Here is a 22,065-nt window from a genome sequence, read left to right as displayed (position 1 = left end):
ATATCTACAGGTTGTAGTTTGTTTAAATTTTTAATTTAAAATTATAACTGGAAATATGCATGCATTTTTATTTGAAGTAAGCTGCTATAACTCTTATACTTTGATCTGGGAGTGTAATGTGAAGCTTGAGTAGATATACCCGTGCTGGCTGCGGTTGACCTAGCATGCTAAAAATTGAGTGTAGCTATGGCAGTATGAGGAGCAGGACACTAGCTGCCCTGATTACTTACCTAGCAAATCTTTTAATATTTTCACCCTGCTAGATACGTATTCAGGGTGGTTAGTCCCTCACGCTGCTTGCATCATTGTGATTACGCTCTATTTTTGGCGTACTAGCTCAGTCAGAGCTAGCACAAGTATGTCTAGTTAAGCTGGGAATTACACCCCCAGTTCAAAGTGTAGATGTACCCTTAGAGTAAAAAAGGGTAAATTTTCACTGGCTTTTTCTAATGGCAGTTGCATGCTTACTCACCTGCACAACATTGAAAATGTACATTGGGGAATCATTGCAAATGATAGAGCCAGAGGCATTAGAAGCTCTAGGAATCTAAACCAATGTGAAAGGGAACATCCCATTTAATTCAGTGTGACATCTGGTGTGTCAGTGTATAATGAAACATACTATTATATAATTTTATGTCCTGTACAGTAAGAAATCAGTTGTCAGAAAATGAGTCTCCAGTTTAACTATTATTCACTGAAGGGTTCTGCAGTTATATATTCCTCAGCTTTATGCATTACAGAAATTCTGATGTGAGGAGGCCATGGTTCAATGACTAGAATTAATATCATGGGACACATTCTTAGCTACACAGAGTTTATACTTGGCATCACTGAGGAGAGGGGAGTGAAAGGTGGCTGTAAGGCATCTAACTACTCCACTGATCCTGATCTGGCTAGAGGCCAAAGTGGCTCCAAACATAACTTAAAGCAGCCTATGGGTTGCTTTAATTCATGCCAGCTGCCGTGATCACAAAGGGTCTGCTGTCCCAGGTGGGGATCAAAAATAGCAGTATGCACTACACCCCACTCCCTCCTGCCACTGGCATGCTTCTTCCCCACCCTTCATAGACCTGTGGGAAAGTAGGTGGTGTAAAATCACCGTTACACCACCTGAAGATTCCCCTCTGTTGCAGGAACCTGTGGTTGTCTGTTAAGGCATCTTTCTGCCTGCTTTGTGGTGGTGGTCCATTGCAAAGCAGGCAGAATTAGGGACAGGAATTTGGCTGTATATAATTTTTGAGTGTAACATTCTTTCTAGTTTTTGGAAGAGGAAAATATCACATAGTTGTTGGTTATTAATAACATGACAATGTTAACTATTTTCTTAGATGTTCCAATCACATATCAAGCAGAAGGAAGCCGGCAAGCTTTGAAGGTTTACTTTTATCTTGATAGTTACCATTTTGAGCAGCTTCCTCAAAAGCTGAAGAATGGAGGAGGGTTTAAAATCCACCCAGTACTTTTTGCACAAGGTAATTCTTTTTCTATACCTTCAAATAGTGTCTGGAAAATCTGCAGTCCTATCTTAGCCCTGATTCAGCAAGGTACTTAATCAAATGTGTAGCTCTGAGCACATGAATAGTCTCACTAGGTTCAGAATTAGGGCCTCAATTCAAATACTTTGTTGACTTGAGGTTCTAATTCTGAGATGAATTTTAATTTTAAAGGAATGAAGTATATTTTTCATATAAACTCTTCCAGAGCATACTTCTGAGTTTAAACCAATCATACTGACACTGACAGCAGAGAATAAGTGGATTATCTTTTTGTTTGTTTTTTTGTAAGTTCATTCAATGTGGATATTAGTGGGCAATTCCCAGACCTGAATATTCTCTTAAATTGAAAAAAAAATCATTTTCCAAATGAACAAAGCAAGAAAAAACAGGTAAAGGACTATGGTGATATCAGCTGTGATTCTTCTTTAAAACATATGGAGAGTTAAATATCTTTTCCGGGTACTGTAGCCATGACACCACAAACATTAGTGAAAGGATGAATGGCATTGATGCTTGTGTTATTTGTAAATTGCATATTCCCTACAGTGAGGAGTGGTGTCATTATAATCATCAGGACCCTGGGGTTTAATTCACCAAAGTGGTAAATGCCTCCTGCCAAATGCTGATTGCCTTCAGCTTCCTTTGAGTTCAGTGGGAGTTGAGAGCTCTCAGTATGTTGCAGGAGGTCTTTGGCACACACCCGGAATGGGCTCATAAATCAAGTAAATGAAGGAAAGGAAGAATTTGTGGAAACTTTTGATCTAATAAAAAGTAACTACAATACAAAAATATTTAAAGGTGAATAGCAAACCCTCAGGCTAAAGTCAAGACAAATACATCTTTGAAAGTAAACGGTGTTAGCTCAATTTTAAATGAAGTCCCAAAGAAAAAGTTGAATGATTTTTCATTTAAACTATTTATAGATTTAAATTCACCCACCGGAGGGAGGGCAATGAGGAGACTGAATAACAGCAGGAACATCTCAGCAGATGATGAGATGATAAAGACACACAAAGAATGGGAAATAGTTTGGCTCCAATATCATCTTGAAAATATTAAAGTTTTTTTTCTTGTACAGAATGTGCTGCAGAATTGCCTATGTCTTTTTACACCGAATAGGGCAGTAGCATCAGGTAACTGGGATGAGGTCCATTAAGCCTATTGTTCAGAGCAGGCATAATCATGCCTAATGGTTGGAGCAGGCATCAGTGGTCAGAAGCTGGAGCCAAGGGTCAGACCGGAGGACAGGGACTGGATACCTGAACCGAGAGTCAAGCCAGAGTCAATAGTCAGGAAACAAAGCCATGAGTCAAACTGGAGGTCAGGAACTGGAGCAAGGAGGGATTCAAGGCAGGGGCAGGACAGAGGCAAGGTTAGGTGCAAGGCAGGAGCAGCAGAAACAAGGTAACACAGGAGACTTCATAGTGGTGGACATGAGCATCGAGCAGTCAGCTAACTGCTTCTGCTGTCTTAAGAGCCACCCTGCAGACCCCTCCAGCCAAACAGACGTTATGGTCAGCTTGCTGCAGGCCAGCTCTACTGATGAAGCTGCCTGTGTTGCAGGCCCTGATTCCTGACAGGTGGTTGGATATTAAGACATGCCCCCTGGTCTCAGCAGACAAGTTCAGACATGGCACTAGTTGTGTTCACTATCAGCTAGGTTGAGGAAGGGAGCAAGAAACTAGGATTCCCAGAAGGCCCAACTATTTAATAATTTGCAGTATTTAAACTCCTGAGATTTCTTTATTCACTATCCTATCAAAATGTCATTGAGAAAATCCATCCTACTTCACCAGTGAGGCTGGCTTTGTGAAATCAGCCAATTTCACCCACATCTGTATTGGATCTGGGATCCAAGTTAAACTCTACACCTTTCTGAAAAATACTCTGAACCAGGGGGAGAACCAGATGCCCTGCCATAACACCCATTTCCTCCTTCCTATCATCACTTTACCCAGCTGTAGAAGGTAGACATGCTATCCTTCAGGGGTGGCTCTAGGCATTTTGCCGCCCCAAGCATGGCAGGCAGGCTGCCTTCGGCGGCTTGCCTGCGCCTGCGGGAGGTCTTCCGAAGCTGCGGGACCAGTGGACCCTCCGCAGGCACGCCTGCGGGAGGTCCGCCGAAGCCACGGGACCAGCGGACCCTCCGCAGGCAAGCCACCAAAGGCAACCTGCCTGCTGCCCTCGTGGTGCCGGCAGAGCGCCCCCCGTGACTTGTCGCCCCAAGCACGCACTTGACATGCTGGGGCCTGGAGCCCAGGGCCGGCTCCAGGCACCAGCATTCCAAGCTAGTGCTTGGGGCGGCATTCTGCAAGGGGCAGCAGTCCCTGTTGTTTTGCCCCCAAAGAGCGCGCCGAATTGCCGCCGCGGGCGGCGGGGGTAGTCCGTGTGCCCTTAGGGTGGCAGGCACGTTTCCGTGGCAGCGGCAATTCGGCAGCAGCAGCTTCTATGTTTAGCTGTCCGGGGCGGCTTCAGCTAAACATAGAAGCTGCCGCCGAATTGCCGCCACCACGGAAACGCGCCTGCTGCCCTAAAGGCACATGGACTACCCCCGCCGCCCTCGGTGGCAATTCGGTGTGCTGTTTGGGGTGGCGAAAACTGTAGAGCCGGCCCTGTTGGAGCCACCCCTGCTATCCTTCTAGTGATGACAAAAGTCTTACTGACTGATACACTGAACTACTGTAACTTCACTTTTGTTTTTCTTACACACACAGTGAGCTGTGACTCATTTTCACATCAGTTTTATAATGACGTACTATCAAAGCTGTGATCTTCATTTACACTGGTTGACAAGAAACTGCTCTCCAAGTCTAACTGAAAGTGATCAAGAGAGAAAATGTCATCTCTTCAAGAACTGAGCATTTTGTAGATGCAGCTGTTCATTTTTGGGGGGGAAAAGTCTTGCTGCCTGAAAGTCAGTGGAGCCAAGCTATTTTCCAGCCTAAATAAAGAGTCTACATGGTGTTGTAGTATAAAAGATTTTTAGCAGCATGAGTTTGGAAAGGGTTTTTGTTACTTGCAGGATGAATACATGAGTCAATGAAGGTCACTTCAGATGAGTGACACTTAAATCTTCATATTACACCATCATGTGTTTTGTATGGGCTATAGACAGTATTTTACAGAAGTTAAAAACCCAATTTTAGTCCCCATTCCTGCAAATACACACATGCTTAACCTTATGCTAGTGAGTAGTCTAATTGAGTTCCAATATATAAAGTTAAGCATGTGTATAAACAGTTGTAAAATTGGGGGCCTTAGAAAATTTGTAGAGAGCTTTAAAAATCTTTACCATGTCTTATGTATCCCTCTACCTGTAAACCAGACTTTTTAGAACCATGTGACTAACTATACAGATCTCAAAAGGACAGAAATGATGTCTCCTTGCAGGATCAGAGCATGTGTGTGTGTGAAAGAGAGAGGGAGAAAATATGTGGGGATATTTCTATTGTCATAAAGTCTTCTGAATTCCCAGTGGGTGAGTTTATATCTACTGAATAAATGAGTTTTTAAAAAATCAAACTCTTTAGTTCGGATTTACATTTGCAGTTGAGCTAATTAACCTGTTTAACTTTGAAACTAACATTTGTTTTTATTTTTAACATTTTTTGGCAGTTCACATTTAACCTCAGTCTAGTCTTTTCTATTCTGGTTTTAAATATACAAAACAGAAGCACCTCTCTCCTCTGCATTACAATGCCCTCTTCTCTCTTTAAGAGAAGAGCAAAACTGTTCTACACAGTAAGGTCCCAATTCTGCACCAGAACCTACTAACTTGGACACCTACAACCATGCAGATACCAATGAGAACAGTGGGCCCTCCACATGGGCCCTATCTGGTTGAGCTCAAGACAGGCATCTTAGGAGGCAATTTGATCATCAGTCTTTCCCATCTTTTGTACAGAAGCAAAATTATGAACTGTATAAGTACTCAGAGGAACTGTGATTTGCATATTCTTGAACAATGAATGAATTATTTACTGACTGGTCACATTAGGAATTGTCATGAAAATTAGTATTTGGTGTGCAACTGGGGCTCTGAACCTGCAAGCTGTCCCCATAAGAATTCTGCTTATTAGATGCATTTTCTGATTGTTCTCTTGGGTAACTAACTCTTAAAATTTGTACAGATTATTATTAAAGTGGCAGGGTTCCTCATTGTAAAATCTTCAGAGCTTCTCCCCCACAGGTATTTAACTGAGTCCCATTTCTCTATTATGAGATTAATCTAATAAGATCTGAATGTGAAGATCTTGATTTCTCAGCTGCACACTCATAGGTCTTTTAAAGTAGGTATGACTCAGCTATGAAAAACGATTTAACATCCTGACTATCTATATTAAATTGAGTGGTGTGGGGGGGTTTTTTTTGTTGTTTTTTTTTGTGAACTAGAGCTGGGAAAAGTGTGCCAAAAGTATAAAGGTTAAATGATTTACCTCATCACTCTGTCATTTTTCACTTCTCCGCTCCCTCTATTTAATTTAATTTTAGAAGTATATACATTAACTGACAGGGAGTCAGAGTCAAGTTTACATAACACTGAAAACATTCTGATCCCAAAGTAGAGATTTTTTTTTCCAGTCCACAAGGCATTTTCCAGGCTGTATGGAAAAGTTTTTTAGTGGAGCCTGGTCCTGAGAAATACTGAACACCTGAAACTTTCGAATAAAGCAACTGGAGTTTCAGGGGCTGCACGTATCCCAAGATCAGGCCTAGTAAAAGAGAGTCATTGTGTGTCCCTTCCTTTTCTATAGCCTAACCGTTTCTACAGTATCTCATTGTACCAAAGGTGTCCAAGGTCACCTCAGAACTAAAAACTGTTCTAAATAGTGCCTGTGTATTTAATTAGAATCACAGGATTGATATCAGCCCTGTCTTTTACCGTTTTTCGTAAGGGCAAGAAATATTTTTCTTTTAAACAAAATCTTAGAGAAAGATCTGTGGAAATTTGATGACACACAGAAACAGCTTTGCAATCAGTGTTGAAGGTCACAGCCTCAAGATTAAGAAGTATGGCACTAGACTGCAGACAGGTTCTAACTGCAGAGAAAGAGTATAGTAAATATTTAATACTGATTTTTTTCCCTCTTATCACAGCACTGGAGAGCATGGAAGGATATTATTACAGAGACAATGTGTCAGTAGAAGAATTTCAAGCCCAGATTAATGCAGCCTCACTGGAAAAGGTCAAACAGTATAACCAGAAACTCAGGTAGGTAGTGAGCCAGCCTTCCCTATGGTGGCTATGTAGATTTTATATTTTAAATTAACCTAAATCAGACATTCTCAGATTGTGGTCCATTGAGCACTGGTAGTTCACAGGGCACTGGCTGGTCTCATGGTTCTGGCTCTCCTCCTTGCATTCCTAAATTGCATTGAAAAACAAGTGAAAATAATGAAATTATTTCCTAATATTTTTCCCCGTACACTATTAGTATAGTTGCTGCAAGGTTGTTATTTGATTGTATCTGAGAAGGGAACAGTCTGGGTGATGATAAAAGTAATGGAAAGTGATATCCGAGCCAAGCTCTCCTATAAGCATCCACATATGTAAAAATTTGAGAACCCCAATCAATACTCACAATTCTTTATAATGTAGAGAAAATGACTTAGCAAAATGTTAAAGACAAGAAATGATTCCCTTAAAATATTTGGTAACAGAACTAAAAATTTCTATTGTAATTATGTGGAAAAATTATTTATATAAAGATATTAGGTTTACATTTGATGGGAGAAGGTGGATGGGAGGGGATTAATTTACAGATTGTCCCACAGCTTTTAAAGGTGAGTGTGAACATCCAACACTTAGTGGGAGTTTTTGCATAATGGGTTTAGATTCAGGTTAATCTCTAGTTTATTTTCTAGTAAATCTAGAAAACTATAATAAAACTTCAGTGAATACATATACTCAAGCAATTCAAGAAATAATCTATCAGTTTCAATTTAAAGTAAGATTGAAATGCCTCACCTAGGACAATCTAGAGTTTTTGTGCATACCAGTTAAATTAATATCTACCTTGAGATGAACACCACAAACTGGTATACTTAAATTCCCTAAAAGACACTGATAAATGCTATATTGCTATATCATGAGTTACAGCTGTATTTGGTTAATGAATTGATGTATTGATATCAGAATTGTTAAATATTATAATCTAATTTTGTAGGTTTATTTATTTAATCTCTACAGAACAGGATTTAACAGCCCATGCTGTTTTCCTGGACGCTCAATACCATTGTGTCAACAAAAAAAGAAAAATAAACATGGGTATTTGCTTCAACTGCATCTAAGAGATATGCACATGTAGTGTACAGTGTACATAAAAAGATCACAAGATGGGGCATTTTAGTAATGATTCCATAACATCCAGTAGAATTTTTCATACAGAAAAATGTCTGCTTTTATTTGTGTGTAAAGTAATGTAACAAGCCCAGGAGAAGAGATATTAGGCATTTTCACTGCATTTTTGGATGCCATTTCTTTGAGTAGGCTATATTTGTAGACGAATTGTAAAAAGGCTCACTGGAAAATCAAGAATGCAGTAAAATTGTGGCTTTTTGTTTTTCTAGCTTCATGAGGCTGATGAAATCTGAAATGGTATCTGATTCCCATTAGCTCTGAGAAGATGGGCGGCTTTTAAACGAAGAAATGAGAAGTGAGGGAAAGAACAATGAGATAAAGATATAGGAGAAAGGGGAAGAGGAGGAAAGAGAACATAGTCATCCTGTCCAAACTTTTCTTAAAGTGACAGTACTTGGACAGGGAACAGTGAGCAGTATTAAAAAAAGAGTGAAGATCCCAGTATTAAATGTACAGTTCCTTCCACTCACCCTTTTCAAGAGAGGTTCTCTGTGCTTTTCTTCTGAAAATATGTCTAGGTGTACATAGTGTTCTTCTGTTTTACCTCATTGGTGGACTTTCAGAAATTCCTTTAGGAGTTTGTAAAAGATATTCAATAAAAATTGTGCATTTCCTTTCTGTTTACTATATCTGTGTCTCTGCACTTTTAACCCAACTGCCATTATAATAATTAGGCACCCTATTGCATTCACTCTTCCCTTGTTTCATTTACTGTCATCCAGGAGCATGTTCTCAGTTTCTTCTACTGGTTCATTTATTGTGGAAGTACTTGTGTGAAACATGGGTTCTGCAGCTTTCTCTGACCATAGCAACACATGGGCTAGCTGAGGCCAACCTTTCACTGAAGAAGTGCTACTGCTTCCATACATCAGTCTGACTTCCAAATTACTTGGCTCTTACACCAGCGGCACAAGGCAGCTAGTTGAGGAGGTTTACTATCCAAGGGCCTGACCTAAAGCTTACTGAAATCAATGGCAAAAATTTCACTAACTTAATGGACCTACTTAGCTTGTGTGAGCTGGAAAGAGCACAGAACAAGGTGTCTGCTGTTCTGCATTATGATGATCTTCCTATCTTAGTTCCTGCTGCAGCTTTAATGGGATATAATACTCTTAAGGCCATCTTTACTGACAAACCTGACCGGTGGCCAACCTCTAGGAGAATACTTTTTCAAAAAAGTCATGATTAAACAGTCAAGATTTACCAAAAATTTCATAGGGGTGTCGCGTGGGTCTTTTGTATTCCCAGTATAGGGAAAAAACCTGTTATGTCGAATACTAATGTGGTAAGTGTTTGTAAGTGCTGACTTTTTAATGGTGATCATACCACATCCCATAAATGAGGGACAAGGGAGCTTCAGGAATTAACTGCATATGTAATATAATGTGAAAATAGAGTACAAGAAATCCAGTTGCTAGTTAGAATAGGTGTTTGGCTAAGAGACTCTAATAAAGTAACTACAGCAGCAAAACTCAGTGACATTTGGATAATAGTTCTCAAAGAAAACCATAAAATTGAAATTAAATATCTCATGGAAATGTATGCATGCTCCCTGGAAGTACTGGCAGTACTCTCAAGTAATAGAATCTACTAGGGCTGTCAAATGATGAGAAAAATATTTGCAATTAATCACAGTTTTAATCACACTGTTAATAATAGAATACAAATTTAAATTTATTAGAAATATTTTTGGATGGTCTACATTTTCAAATATATTGATTTCAATTACAATACAGAATGCAAAGTGTACAGTGCTCACTTTACATTAGTATTTTTTATTACAAATATTTGCACTGTAAAAAAGATAAAAGAAATAGGAGGGTATGCTTTATTCATCGTACATAACAGAGAAGTTGAGTCCATGCTTGAATTGCAAAACACAACCTTGATGGAACTCTGACCAGCTTCTTCATAATATCACCAGTGATATAGCAGATATGTTGGCCTAGATACAAAACTGCTGTCTTTGACTCTGAGTTGGGCAGTCATAAAACTTTAATCTTTTACAGTTCTTGTTTTTAGGCTTTTACAAGTACTATATATCAAGACTGAAACATAAATCATAGGATTTTCATGAGGAAGCTATAGTACAAGATGTTTATGGGGGAGGGATAGAACCTCTCTCTATCTTTCTTATTTAACTCAACCCTAGCAGTTTTAATCAAATCACTACTATAAGGAACTTTTAATTTTAGTGCAGTGAAGTATTAGAGTTGCTACAGAATTCCAGAAAAGATGCATAAACACATAGGAAAACCTTTATCTGTGTAAATCTGTTACTTCAGAAGTAAATAAATAAAACTATGATTTTTTTAAAAACAAATTTTAACATCTGCACCATACTCATTCTTAATGGGTGTATATTTCTTTTTCACGCTGCCAGCCAGATTGCATTTATTTTTATAGTTAACCAAGTGTCACCATTTCTGTTTCCGTCACTTGCAGGGGAAAAAATTCTATTTGCAAATTGGGAAGGTGGTGACAGTTGCCAGCATTGTAAATTTATTCCGACCTAAAGGTTTCTTAATGAGAAGATGTTGCATCACCAGGAGAAAGCAATTAAGTCAGCAAAGATTTTAAACATCTTTATTACTATATGTTTGATAACTCAGCAGTTATCTTCTAAGTTAGAGGAAGAATATAAAGAGCTCATTGTTGTTAGTGCCACAGAATGCTGCTGCAGCAGCATTGTTACTGCTGCTTAGTGCTGCCGCTCTTGGAGTTTGATGTCAGCTGCACTAGCCAACAGCGCTCCATGTTAATTCAGCAGAACTCGATGTTATTCATAAGAAAGACCACAGGCTCGGTTCAGTGACGAAGGCACTTGGCCAGGTTTATTGTTGGTAAAGCACTGTACTAATGCCCTGTCCAACGTGTCACAGGGACACTAATACATGTATGCCTGTGATAAGATAAAGGCCCACTAGGGTCCTGTCCCCTTGGCCTATACCAGGGGTCGGCAACCGGTGGCTCGCGGCTCGCCAGGGTAAGCACCCTGGCGGGCCGGCCCGGTTTGTTTATCTGCCGCGTCGGCAAGTTCGGCCAATCGCGGCTCCCGCTGGCCGCGGTTCGCGGTCCCAGGCCAATGCGGGAGGCAGGAAGCGGCGCGAGCCGAGGGATGTTCTGGCCGCGGCTTCCTGCCTCCCGCATTGGCCTGGGACCACAAACCGTGGCCAGTGGGAGCCGCGATCGGCCAAACTTGCCGACGCGGCAGATAAACAAACTGGGCCGGCCCGCCAGGGTGCTTACCCTGGCGAGCCGCGAGCCACCGGTTGCCGACCTCTGGCCTATACAAAGTTGCCCCTCATATGACTTCTTTTATACACTGATACAAGACAGTTACCTATTACACTCCAGATGTTGTTAGTTACCACCCTTATACCTTGTGCCTGCTAGTTCGAACAAAACATCCTCATCCATTATCCCTTATCTTACAAGGGGTCAGTGTATTCCTGTACAATCGCTTGGAAATTTGTTTACGTCGTTACTGAGAACAATGGGTATTCTTGAGACATCCTCTCCAGTCAGGGAAGTGCTTCCTTCATTAGCCAATTCCTGCTGTGTTACTATTCTACCAAGGCCAGGCCTACTCTGGTTCACAGCCTTTGGTTCACATGTCTAGTTATGCCTAGGGCTCCAGCAAGGCCTACCCTCATATGCCTTAGTGATACAGTAGCTGATATATAAGTGACCTCATCCCATCTCCTGATGTCCCTCATGCCCAGTCTTCTCTTTAACCTCTCACTTTCTCTTGACTCTTTCCCCTCACAGTACAAGCATATGCTAGTCTCTCCTGTCTTATAAAAAATACCCATGAGTAGAGCTGAGCATTTTTTTCAGAAAATAATCATTGACCAAAAATACATTTTTTAGTCAAATGACATCATTTGCAAATTCAGGTCAAATTCAGCAAATAGTTTTGGTCTAATTAAAAAAAATGAAAACAATTTTCTTGAAAAAGTCTAAATGGTCCATTTTGATATTTTTAAATAAAATGCTTTCAACAAAAGCGCTCCCCTCTCAGCCTATACAGGCTCTGCTGTCCCTCTGCAGGTAAACGATAGGCATGTTCCAATTCCTGAGCCTTCCAAGCATCTCCCAGAAGTGTCCAGCCCTTGTTGCACTGGTTACTCACAGTACTCACAGATTCACTGCTCCCAAAGAAGCAGTAGACTCAGCTTATTGGCTTCGCCCAGGTCACCGCTCCTTGTAACAAAGAGCACTTAGATATGTTCATAGTGAAAATAAGGAAAAGTTTATTTAACAAAGAGGAGAGATTCAAATAACAGCAAGTAGAAATATTGGAAACAAATGGTTACATATAAAATCAGAACACGCATTCTAGAGCCTAAACTTATTTAACTAGATACTTTCACATTACGGTATATAGAGCAAAGCTCTTCCAGAGTCCTTCTAGCATTTTTCATCCAAGGCCAGCTGTCATCCTTTTTTTTATTAGACAGAATGTGCTGCCAGCTTGTCCCCTGGGTAGAGGATACTGTGTCTCTTTTGCAACGCCTGATCTATCAAAACAGTGCTCTGATCTTTATTAATAAACCAGACACTCTCCTGCTGTGTGTTCCTTCCTGTAGATTTTGCAGTCTCTTGTTAATTTCACAGTCTTGATTAGCTGGTGCCTCATTATGCAAATAGACTTACTTTGCGAGACACACAATGCACAATGACCAGAGATGAACTAAGCATCTACTATCCCCTGCCTGAACAGGATCTGTCTGAGACATGGCACCTCTGGGGACCTGCCTTTAACATCCAGGCTTTAAGAACATAATTTCCAGTATAGATGCATAACTTCTTAAGTGTTATCTGTACATACATTCCACAATGATTATGATGACCAGTGAGGTACTGGCTCTGAATAGAGAACTTTCATAACACCCTTTGGTGAATTATTGTGCATATACTTGATCCAAGGGATCCCTGTAAAATTCTGTGCCTCTCTGTGCACTCTGCCAGTTGTCACAACAAGGTTTCTGGGCCACAGTTCCACAGAGCTCTCTCCTTGGTTCTCTTCTCTTCCCCCCTCCATGCCTTGTGTCTGAGTAATCTCATCCACAAACACAAATTCAACTATGACTCACTGATCTGACTCTATTCTAGACCTGTCTCCTTCTGGCCAAACCAAAATCTCAGCCTGTGTCTTTGACATTTCCTCACAGACGTCTAGCAGTCAGCTCTTGATCAATGTGGCTAAAAATAGAGCTCCTGATCATCCTCCCCCAGCCGTTCCTGCTACCTCCTTTCTCCATCACAGTGGACAACATAACCATCGTGCCAGTCACTCGGTCCCATAACCAGAGTGTGATCTTTGACTTCGACCTCTCTCTAAGTCGTCACCTCCAGACTATGTTTAAAGCTTGCTGATTCTTTCTGCATTGTATCTTTACATTCTTCTTCGAGGGCTTGCTCATGTCCATTCCAATAAGTGTGTGTGCGCGCCGCATGCATGATCGTTGGAAGGTTTCTCCCCTCGCTTTAACCGTCGGGTCAGCTGTGGAGCCTCCTGGAATGGCACCTTCATGGTGGTGTATATAGGACACTGCTGCCCTGCCGCCTGCTCAGTTCTTTCTTAACTCCAGTGATGGTCGCTGGAGCTTCCTTCAGCCTCTTGCTTTGCAAGTGCCTACTTAGTGGTTACCTTCTAGTTAGTTGTAAATAGTTCTTGAAAGTAGTAGTTTAGTAGTAGTTATAGTTAGCCTCTTTCAGGGAGTTCCCCCCCTCCCTAGCTCCCCTGACCGGGGTATGCCTCGGTCTCAGCGGTTTAAATCCTGTGAACACTGTGGGAACCCTTAAGTGCCTGGGTGAGGGCCATCAAACAGATAAGTGCTCCATTTGCAGGAGCTTTAGACCCAGGACGAAGAGGGATTGGAACTATCGCCTCAAGCTCCTTTTAATGGAGGCGGCTCTTCAGTCTCAGCCAGCACTGGAAGCGGCACCGGCGACATCGGCGCGCAGCACACCGGCTTCGGTGTGGGATGCCTCAGCACCGAAAAAAGACTCCTCCAGGGAGCACAGACACTGCTCCCCAGCTCACAAAGCAGGATTGAGCATGCAGCACCGCTCTCAGTCCCCGGTGCCGCATAAGAAGAAGAAGGTGGACAGGGGTTGGTCCCCCATCAGGAAACAGCACAGGGATCCCAGCGGGGTTTTTCCTATGTCAGGGCACCCACAGCCTGGCCTTCAGATCTTGGCGCTGTCGACTCTGGCCTTGCCAGGGGCTCCATTGAGTCTGGTGCTTGTCGACTCCCCATCTCGGGAGGAGTTGGAGGACAAGATTGATCTTCCCTCCACGCCAGATACCTTATTGCCATGACGGCACAGTTCCCAGCCCTGCAGGCACGACCACTGGCACCGGTCCAGGCAGCATCGCAAGGCCCAGCACCGGCGATGGCACAGTCTATGGCACCTTTTGCAGCACCGATGGGCACCGCCACCCATTCAACACCGGGGAAAGCCACCAATGCTACGGCACTGCTCCCTGTCACTGTGGTACCATTCCCCGGCACCATCAGGCTCCACCCTCCATGGTCTTGCTCAAACTATTCGTCGACTTTGATAATGAATCGTCGCTCTCCCAACATAGTTGGTCGGTACCAGTCTGAGTCCCGGCACTGCAGATCACGGGAAGTGCTGGCACTGGTGGTATCTTGGCCCCCACAATGGCAGGGCCCAGTACAGTAGGCCTTTTGGACTCCTTGGGCCTACCATCAGGCTCAAGGGCAGGCTCCAGGGCTATATCCATGGTGTCCGCGCCCCGTGCTCCTACTTCAGCCATGTCGGTGCTACACCATACTCCCACAGCACCTGAAGACCCCCCATGTGACAAGGACCCTGGGTCTTCGCAAGTGGGTGCAACTCTTGAGCCAGCACCCCATGTAGTACTAGCGCCACAGTCCACCCCAAATAGAGCAAGCAGATGTACCCAAGCCACCCTCCAGGGAGTCTGAGGGTCAGGATGACCTGGTCCGATGGACCTCATCATCCTCTTCACCAGATGACGCGGTGGCTGGCACCTCCACCACCACACTCCATGTGATGGAAAATAGGTTGCACCAGGACTTTCTTAGGAGGGTAGTCCAAAACTTACACCTCCAGACTGAGGAGGTGCCAGAAGACTCGGACCCAGTGTTGGACATTCTTGCCCCAGAGGGTCCTTTTAGGGTAGTGTTGCCCCTTATAAAGACCATGTAAAGCACCACAACGGTGCTATGGTAGACCCCAGCCTCCATACCTCCAATGGCCAAAGGGGTGGAAAGGAGGTACTGTATTTTGTGCCGCAGAAGGGGTACGAACACGTTTTTACCCACCCTCAGCCTGGAACATTAGTGGTGAATGTGGTGAATCACAAAGAGCGGCAAGGTCAATCGGGTCCTGCCCCAAAGTCACAGGACACTAAGAAGCTGGACCTTTTCAGCCGTAAAGTCTACTCGACCAGGGGGCTCCAGCTTTGCATTGCTAATCAGCAAGTGGTGCTCGGCCACTACGCCTTCAATTCCTGGAGAGCGCTCACTAAGTTCCAGTAATTGTGCCCGTCAGACTCACGCCAGGAGTTTGCGGCACTTCTTGAAGAGGCCAAAGTGTGTCAAGAACCTCCCTCCAGGCTGCCCTAGACCCAGCTGACTTTGAGGCTCAGACCATGGCCACAGCAATCACCATGAGATAGAGCTCCTGGTTACACATTTTGGGCATACCCCCAGAGGTCCAGAACACCATTCAGTACCTGCCGTTTGACCGTGCGGGTTTGTTTGCCAAGAACACGAACTCCCGCTTGCATAGTCTGAAAGACTAAAGGGTGACATTGAAGTCCCTGGGTATCCACACTCCCGCACCCCAAAGGAAGGCCTTCAAACCCCATCACTCCTCCCACTTCTACTCTGGACCCCCGAGGCAGGACTCAGCCAGGAAAAGAGACAGGAATAATAGGAGGTGCCAGTCACAGTCCTCCTCAGGCCAAGGTCAGGTCTCATCCAAACAACCCCCAGGGCCGAAACTTAACTTTTGAAGGTGCACTCTAGGACAGAGCACCAGGACTCAATCTGGATCCTTCCCTTCCCTTTGTGAACTGGCTATCCCACTTCTACCGTGCTTGGTCCCAGATCACAACAGATTGCTGGGTTCTGAGCATGATAGGGTGGGATAGTCTATCCAGTTCTGTTCCCTCCCGCCTTCCCACCCATCTTCCCCATCCCTCTTCAGAGACCTTTCTCACGAGCAACTCCTTCTCCAGGACGTGCAATCGCTCCTTGTTCTGGAAGCAATAGAGGAGGTTCCTCAGGAGTTCGGGGCAAGGGATTTTATTCCCGATATTTCTTTATCCCCAAGGCCAAGGGTGGACTGTGACCTATTCTGGATCTGGGAGACCTCAATGCATTCATCAAGAAATCCAGGTTTCACATGGTATCCCTCACCTCTATCATTCCTTCCCTGGATCTGGGGGACTGGTACTCTGCCCTCAATATGCAGAATGCTTACTTCATCTCTGTTATCCCAGCCGAGACGGTTTCTTCACTTTGTGGCCAGCGGCCAGCACTGCCAGTTCACGGTGCTCCCGTTTGGGCTCTCGATGGCCCCCAGGGTGTTCACGAAGTGCATGGCAGTTGTGGCAGCCTTCCTCTGTAAACGTCAGGTACAAGTATTCCTGTACCTGGATGACTGGCTCATCAAGGCCAAGTCGCAAGCACAAGTGGAGTTGCATGTGGCCTTGGCCTGCGCCACGTTCCTTAGGCTAGGCCTCATACTAAACATGGCCAAATCCATGCTGCTCCCTACGCAGAGTATAGAGTTCATAGGGGCTCTCTTGGATTCTGTGCAAGCCGGGCATCCCTGCCCAAGCCACACTTCCAAACCCTCAGGGACATTATCGAGAACCTCCGACAGTTCCCCACAACAGCAGCCAGAAACTGTATGAAGCTTCTGGGATATAAGGGGGTGTGCACATACGTGGTCCACTATGCCAGACCATGTCTCAGACCCCTCCAGGCATGGTTGGCTCAAGTGTACAGACTCAGCCGAGACCCACTGGACAGGATAGTTGCCCTTCCATTCTCGAGTCACTACTCTGGTGGCTACAGCCGCAAGTGGTCTGTGCAGGAGTTCCCTTTGCCAAACCACAACCACTCATGTCACTGGTCATGGACGCCTCACCGCTAGGGTGGGAAGGGGCCTAGGCAGTATCAGAACTCAAGGCCTATGGTCTCAGGCAGAACTATCACTGCACATTAACGTGCCGGAGTTGAGGGCAGTCTGTCTGGCATGCCAAGCGTTCCAGAATCACCTTAGAGGCAGATGTGTTTCAGTGCTCACAGACAACACCACGGCAATGTTTTATATAAACAAACAGGGTGGTGCTCGCTCCTCTCCTGTGCTAGGAAGCCCTAGAGGTCTGGGAATTTTGCATCACCAACTCGATACACATACAAGCATTGTGCCTCCTGGGGGCGTAGAACGAGCTAGCCGACCGACTCAGCCGCTCGTTCCTCAGTCACAAATGGTCCCTCAGGCCGGACATCACCCTTTCAGTTTTCCAGAAGTGGGGCTTTCCCCACATAGATCTGTTTGTGACACAGAGCAACAAGAAGTACCAGTGGTTCTGCTCCTTTCTGAACCACAGCCCAGGCTCCATCACAGAAACTTTTCACCTCACGTGGATGAGTCACATGCTCTATGTGTTCCCACCCTTCCCTCTCGTACAAAGAGTCCTCCTGAAGGTCCGCCAGGATAGGGCTTTGTTAATCCTCCATAGTGCCTGCATGGCCCCACCAGGACTGGTTCACCACGCTGTTAAGCCTGTCAGTTGACAAACCAGTAACCCTTCCCTTATGCTTGGACCTCATCACTCAGGACCTCATTGCTCCAGCACCCCAATGTGGAGTCCCTCCACCTCACAGCATGGAAACTCCATGGTTGAACCTGTTGGAGCTCCAGTGTTTGGACTCAGTGAGAGAAGTTCTCCTGGGAAGTAGGAAACCTTCCACCCGGGCCATGTATCTGGCAAAGTGGAAGCGATTTTCTATTTGGTCCCTGCAGAAGGGTATCCCACAGTAGCAAGTGTCAATTCCCCTCTTTTTGGACTACTTACTGGACCTGAAGCAACATCATCTATTAAAATGCACCTGGCCGCCCTCTCAGCCTTCAACCCAGGGACAGTCGGCAGATCAGTCTTTGGAAACCCCATGGTGGGCCTTGAGGCTTGGACAGGCTTTACCCCAGCCCGGTGCGGTAGCCCATTCCCCAGTGGGACCTCAGCCTAGTCTTGTCCAGGCTCCTGGGCCCTCCCTTTGAGCTCATGGCCACCTTCCCTCTCTCCTACCTCTCTTGGAAGGTTGCCTTTCTGGTGGCTATAACATCAGCCAGAAGGTCCTCTGAGCTCAAAGCGCTTACCTCTGAGCCCCGCACCATCTTTTACAAAGACAAGGTTCAGTTGCGTCCTCACCCTGCATTTCTATCAAAGTGGTCTCCCAGTTTCATGTGAATCAGGACATATTTTTACCAGTCTTCTTCCTTAAGTCTCATGCCGCTGGCAGACAGCGGATGGTCCATTCCCTGGATGTCAAGCATACCCTAGCCTTCTACACTGAATGCACAAACCCATTTTGTAAGTCACCAGAGCTCTTTATTGCAATCGCTGAAAGGATGAGAGGGCTTCCCAGTGCATTTCGTTGTGGATCAGGTCCTGCATTAGAATGTGCTACGACCTGGACAAAGTTCTGCCCCCGCCATTGATGGTGCACTCCACAAGAGCTCAGGCTTCGTCCGCAGCTTTCCTTGCGCATGTCCCTGTTCAAGACATATGCAAGGCAGCAACATGGTCTTCCGTGCACACCTTCATGTTACACTATGCCATCACTCAACAAGCGAGGGATGATACAGCCTTCGGCAGGGAAGTCCTGCAACCAGGTGATCTCTGACCCCTCCTCCAGAGAAACTGCTTGGGAGTCACCTACTGGAATGGACATGAACAAGCACTCGAAGAAGAAAAATGGCTACCTACCTCTCGTAGGTACATCTTCTTCAAGATATGTTGCTCATGTCCAGTCCAAATCCCACCCGCCTCCCCTCTGTCAGAGTCTTCTGTCAAGAAGGAACTGAGCAGGCAGCAGGTTGGCAGTGTCCTATAAACACCACCGTGAGGGCATCACTCCAGGGGGCTCCACAGCCAACTCGACGGGTACCGCTAGGGGAAAAACACATGTGCACACACACCTACTGGAATGGATGTGAGAAACACATTGGGGGGAGGGATAGCTCAGTGGTTTGAGCATTGGCCTGCTAAACCCAGAGTTGTGAGTTCAATCCTTGAGGGGGCCACTTAGGGATCTGGGGTAAAATCAGTACTTGGCCCTGCTAGTGAAGGCAGGGGACTGGACTTGATGATCTTTCAAGGTCCCTTCCAGTTCTAGGAGACTGGTATATCTCCATATATTATCATAACACATCTCAAAAAACAACAGCTACAAGAGGTAGGTAATCATTTTATTCAGCCACCTACACAGCTAAAATTCTTGTTCGTGCTGTTATCTCACATCTTGATTACTGCAACATCCTTGTCTCTGGTCTGGATAAATGCAGTCTTATTCCACTCATATCCATTCAGAATGATGCTGTAAAGATAATTTACCCAGCCCGTCGCTTTGACCATGTCACTCTCTCTTTGAATCCCTCCACTGGCACCCCCTTCTCTATTGCATCACACATAAGATGCTTGTCTTCACTTTCAAGACCCTTCACAGTCAAGACACCCTCTAGCTGTCATCACCTTTCATTTGGTATTGATCAACCCATGATGTAAGCCTCCATCACCCACTTGTTAAATTGTCAAACAAGCACCTTTGTGCTGTCTCTCGTGCTGTGACTAGGACTCCTGGGTGCTGCAGTAATGCAAGTAATAAATACTGTAATAATGTTATTAAGATGTTTGAATCCTGAACACAATGTCATTATGGAAACTTTTGGGTTGGCTTAATTAATCTATTGCTAATCTTAGATAACTAAGACTTAAAGAGACGCAGTCAAGATGTATTTTGTTTCGCTTATAATTTAGGATTTTTTTACTGTTCATCACCTTGATCGATTGGTCCTTCAGCCCTTGTATAGATTGTGCCAATCACAACACGTCTTCCATTCTTCTCGTATCCTGGCCTTCCTTCTCCATGTGTGGCCATGTCTTTTCACAATAAAATCTTCCCATATCTTTGGAGGTCGGCCGAGCAGTTGTTTCAGTTCCCGGGGGTATCACTTGGTAACAGTTGAAGTCCATCGATTGTCAGTGAGCCTCACTTTATGCCCAGCCCATCACATTTTACTATTCCTGCTCTCCACAACAACGTCCTGCACTCCACTCTGCTGTCCGATCACTTCACTGGGGACTCAGTTGTGGATTGAAATTCCCAGAATTCTTTTTTCCATCGCCCTCTCCATGACAGACAGTTGCTGTTCCTCTGTCTTCGTCAGCACCGTACAACATTGCTGGCAGTCCTGTTGAGATGAACAGGCTGGTGCATGTTGCCTTGTTGATTTTTCCTTGGAGGACATCCTTGATAGAATTGAATGCACACCAGCCTGCTTTCTTTCTTTGGGAGAGTTCACTCATGTTAATTTCTTGGCCCAAATAGACATATTGCTCAAATTCTTCTATTTGTTCTCCCTTAATTGTTGTTTGGGCTTTTGACAAGGTATCAGACCACATACATTTCATTTTGGATCGGTTAATTTTCAGTCCGACTTGGCTTCTTTTTGTGTTGAGTTCTCGCAGCATTTTCTGTAGTTTGATAGTATTTTTGGTGATCAATACAATATCATCTGTGACTCTGAGATGGTTTACTGTTCAAAAAACCATTAAAATAATAATAATTAATAATAAAATTCCCCACTACTCATGTGATTTTAGTATACAGTATACTCCCGATTATCTGAATAACAGGGGGAGCACAGATTTTATTTGGATAATCAGGAGTTTGGATAGCCAAGAGGGCAGGAGCCATTCAGCCAGTCAGCAGAGAGGGGCCTCCTCCATGGCTCAGTGTTGAGTCCTCCTCTTTGCAGTCCTGTCCAGGGGGTTCTCTGCTCTACTACCTGAACCTCCTCCCAGTGCTTAATTTGTAATGAAGAGGTGCTGGGACTCAAGCAATTTTTTTACTTTCATAACTGACATGGCAAGCCCAGAGCACAAATTAAGCACTGCTCCCTCCCCTATCCCCCAGCATAAGGTACATGGGGGGCAAGGAAGGGATTTGGATAATGTGGAGATTCAGGTAATTGGGTTTCAGATAAACAGAACTATACTGTACTTTTACATCTGGCAAAATATGTATTTTTCCTTTTTGTCATAGGGAGTATAAGTCAAAACAACTATCATTAACTTCATTGCATGGGACTAAATCCTATAATCCATACTCTGGCCTAACTCCCATTGATTTTTATGCAGTGTTGCCATTAGCTGGGACAGGTTTTGAAAGCTTCTGGAATATAAATTTTCAGATTGAACGGTGTTTTTAAGTTAACGCTTTAAGAATTCCACTAACAGCAGTAGGGATGTTATTCTTTACCCCCTTCCTAAAATCAGTGTAATTAATCCCTTTTCTATATATGGCAAATAGAGTGGACAGAGTTACAAACTAAGTCCGTGAGAAGAGGATAGGCCTCTTTAAAGGACATTCTGAAATTGCTATTAAGAGGTATGTTGTCCTAGAAAATGTGAGTAGCTTCCTAGAGTGTGTATCTCAAGATATCTAGTAGTTTCTGTTCATTGGTTTTCAGAGAAGCATCGTTCCACTGGTCAGTGCCCCAAAATACTGTAAATGCTTAGGAGAAGATTTTCAAAACCACAAAGGACACTTAATCATTGGGGCCAGTTTATTAAAGGTATTTTGGTGCCTAAAGATGCATATGGACACCTAGTGGGATTTTCAAAAGCATCCAGGTGCCTAGCTCCATTGATTCCACTAATTTCCCATTGATGGGAGTTAGGTATCCAGGCAGTTTTGAAAATTCTACTAGATACCTATCTGTATCTTTAGCTGTGTAAATACCTTTAATAATTTGCCCCAAAGTCCCTTGATGGGTTGGCAGAATTGGTGCAGGAGAAATTAAGCCAACAAATGAGTGATGATGTGTGTGGACTGGTGAGGTCCGTTGAGAGGGAGATGGTAGGATAAGAGCTAGTTTGGAGTGGGAGAAGTTAGGACTAGG

At 44.2% G+C, this 22,065-nt stretch overlaps 1 protein-coding gene across 2 annotated transcripts in view; it reads left to right on the top strand.

The window, feature by feature from the left end:
- PREX2 (phosphatidylinositol-3,4,5-trisphosphate dependent Rac exchange factor 2) overlaps positions 1-22,065 on the top strand; it is a 290,676-nt gene that overhangs the window by 215,991 nt on the left and 52,620 nt on the right. Inside the window, exons 34-36 of one of the 2 annotated variants that reach the window (XM_045007663.1) lie at positions 1,332-1,475; positions 6,597-6,711; positions 8,070-8,373. In XM_045007663.1, coding sequence (XP_044863598.1) covers positions 1,332-1,475; positions 6,597-6,711; positions 8,070-8,115 — 305 coding nt within the window. In that variant the 3' untranslated portion in view covers positions 8,116-8,373. Of the gene's footprint in view, positions 1-1,331; positions 1,476-6,596; positions 6,712-8,069; positions 8,374-22,065 lie in introns of those variants that run through there. The other variant, XM_045007662.1, reaches the window with a different exon arrangement.

Source organism: Mauremys mutica, chromosome 2 (genome assembly GCF_020497125.1).
Source record: "Mauremys mutica isolate MM-2020 ecotype Southern chromosome 2, ASM2049712v1, whole genome shotgun sequence".
Lineage (NCBI taxonomy): Eukaryota > Metazoa > Chordata > Testudines > Geoemydidae > Mauremys > Mauremys mutica.
Note: the sequence above shows the minus strand (reverse complement) of the source record. Positions and strands in the feature narration are given on the sequence as shown.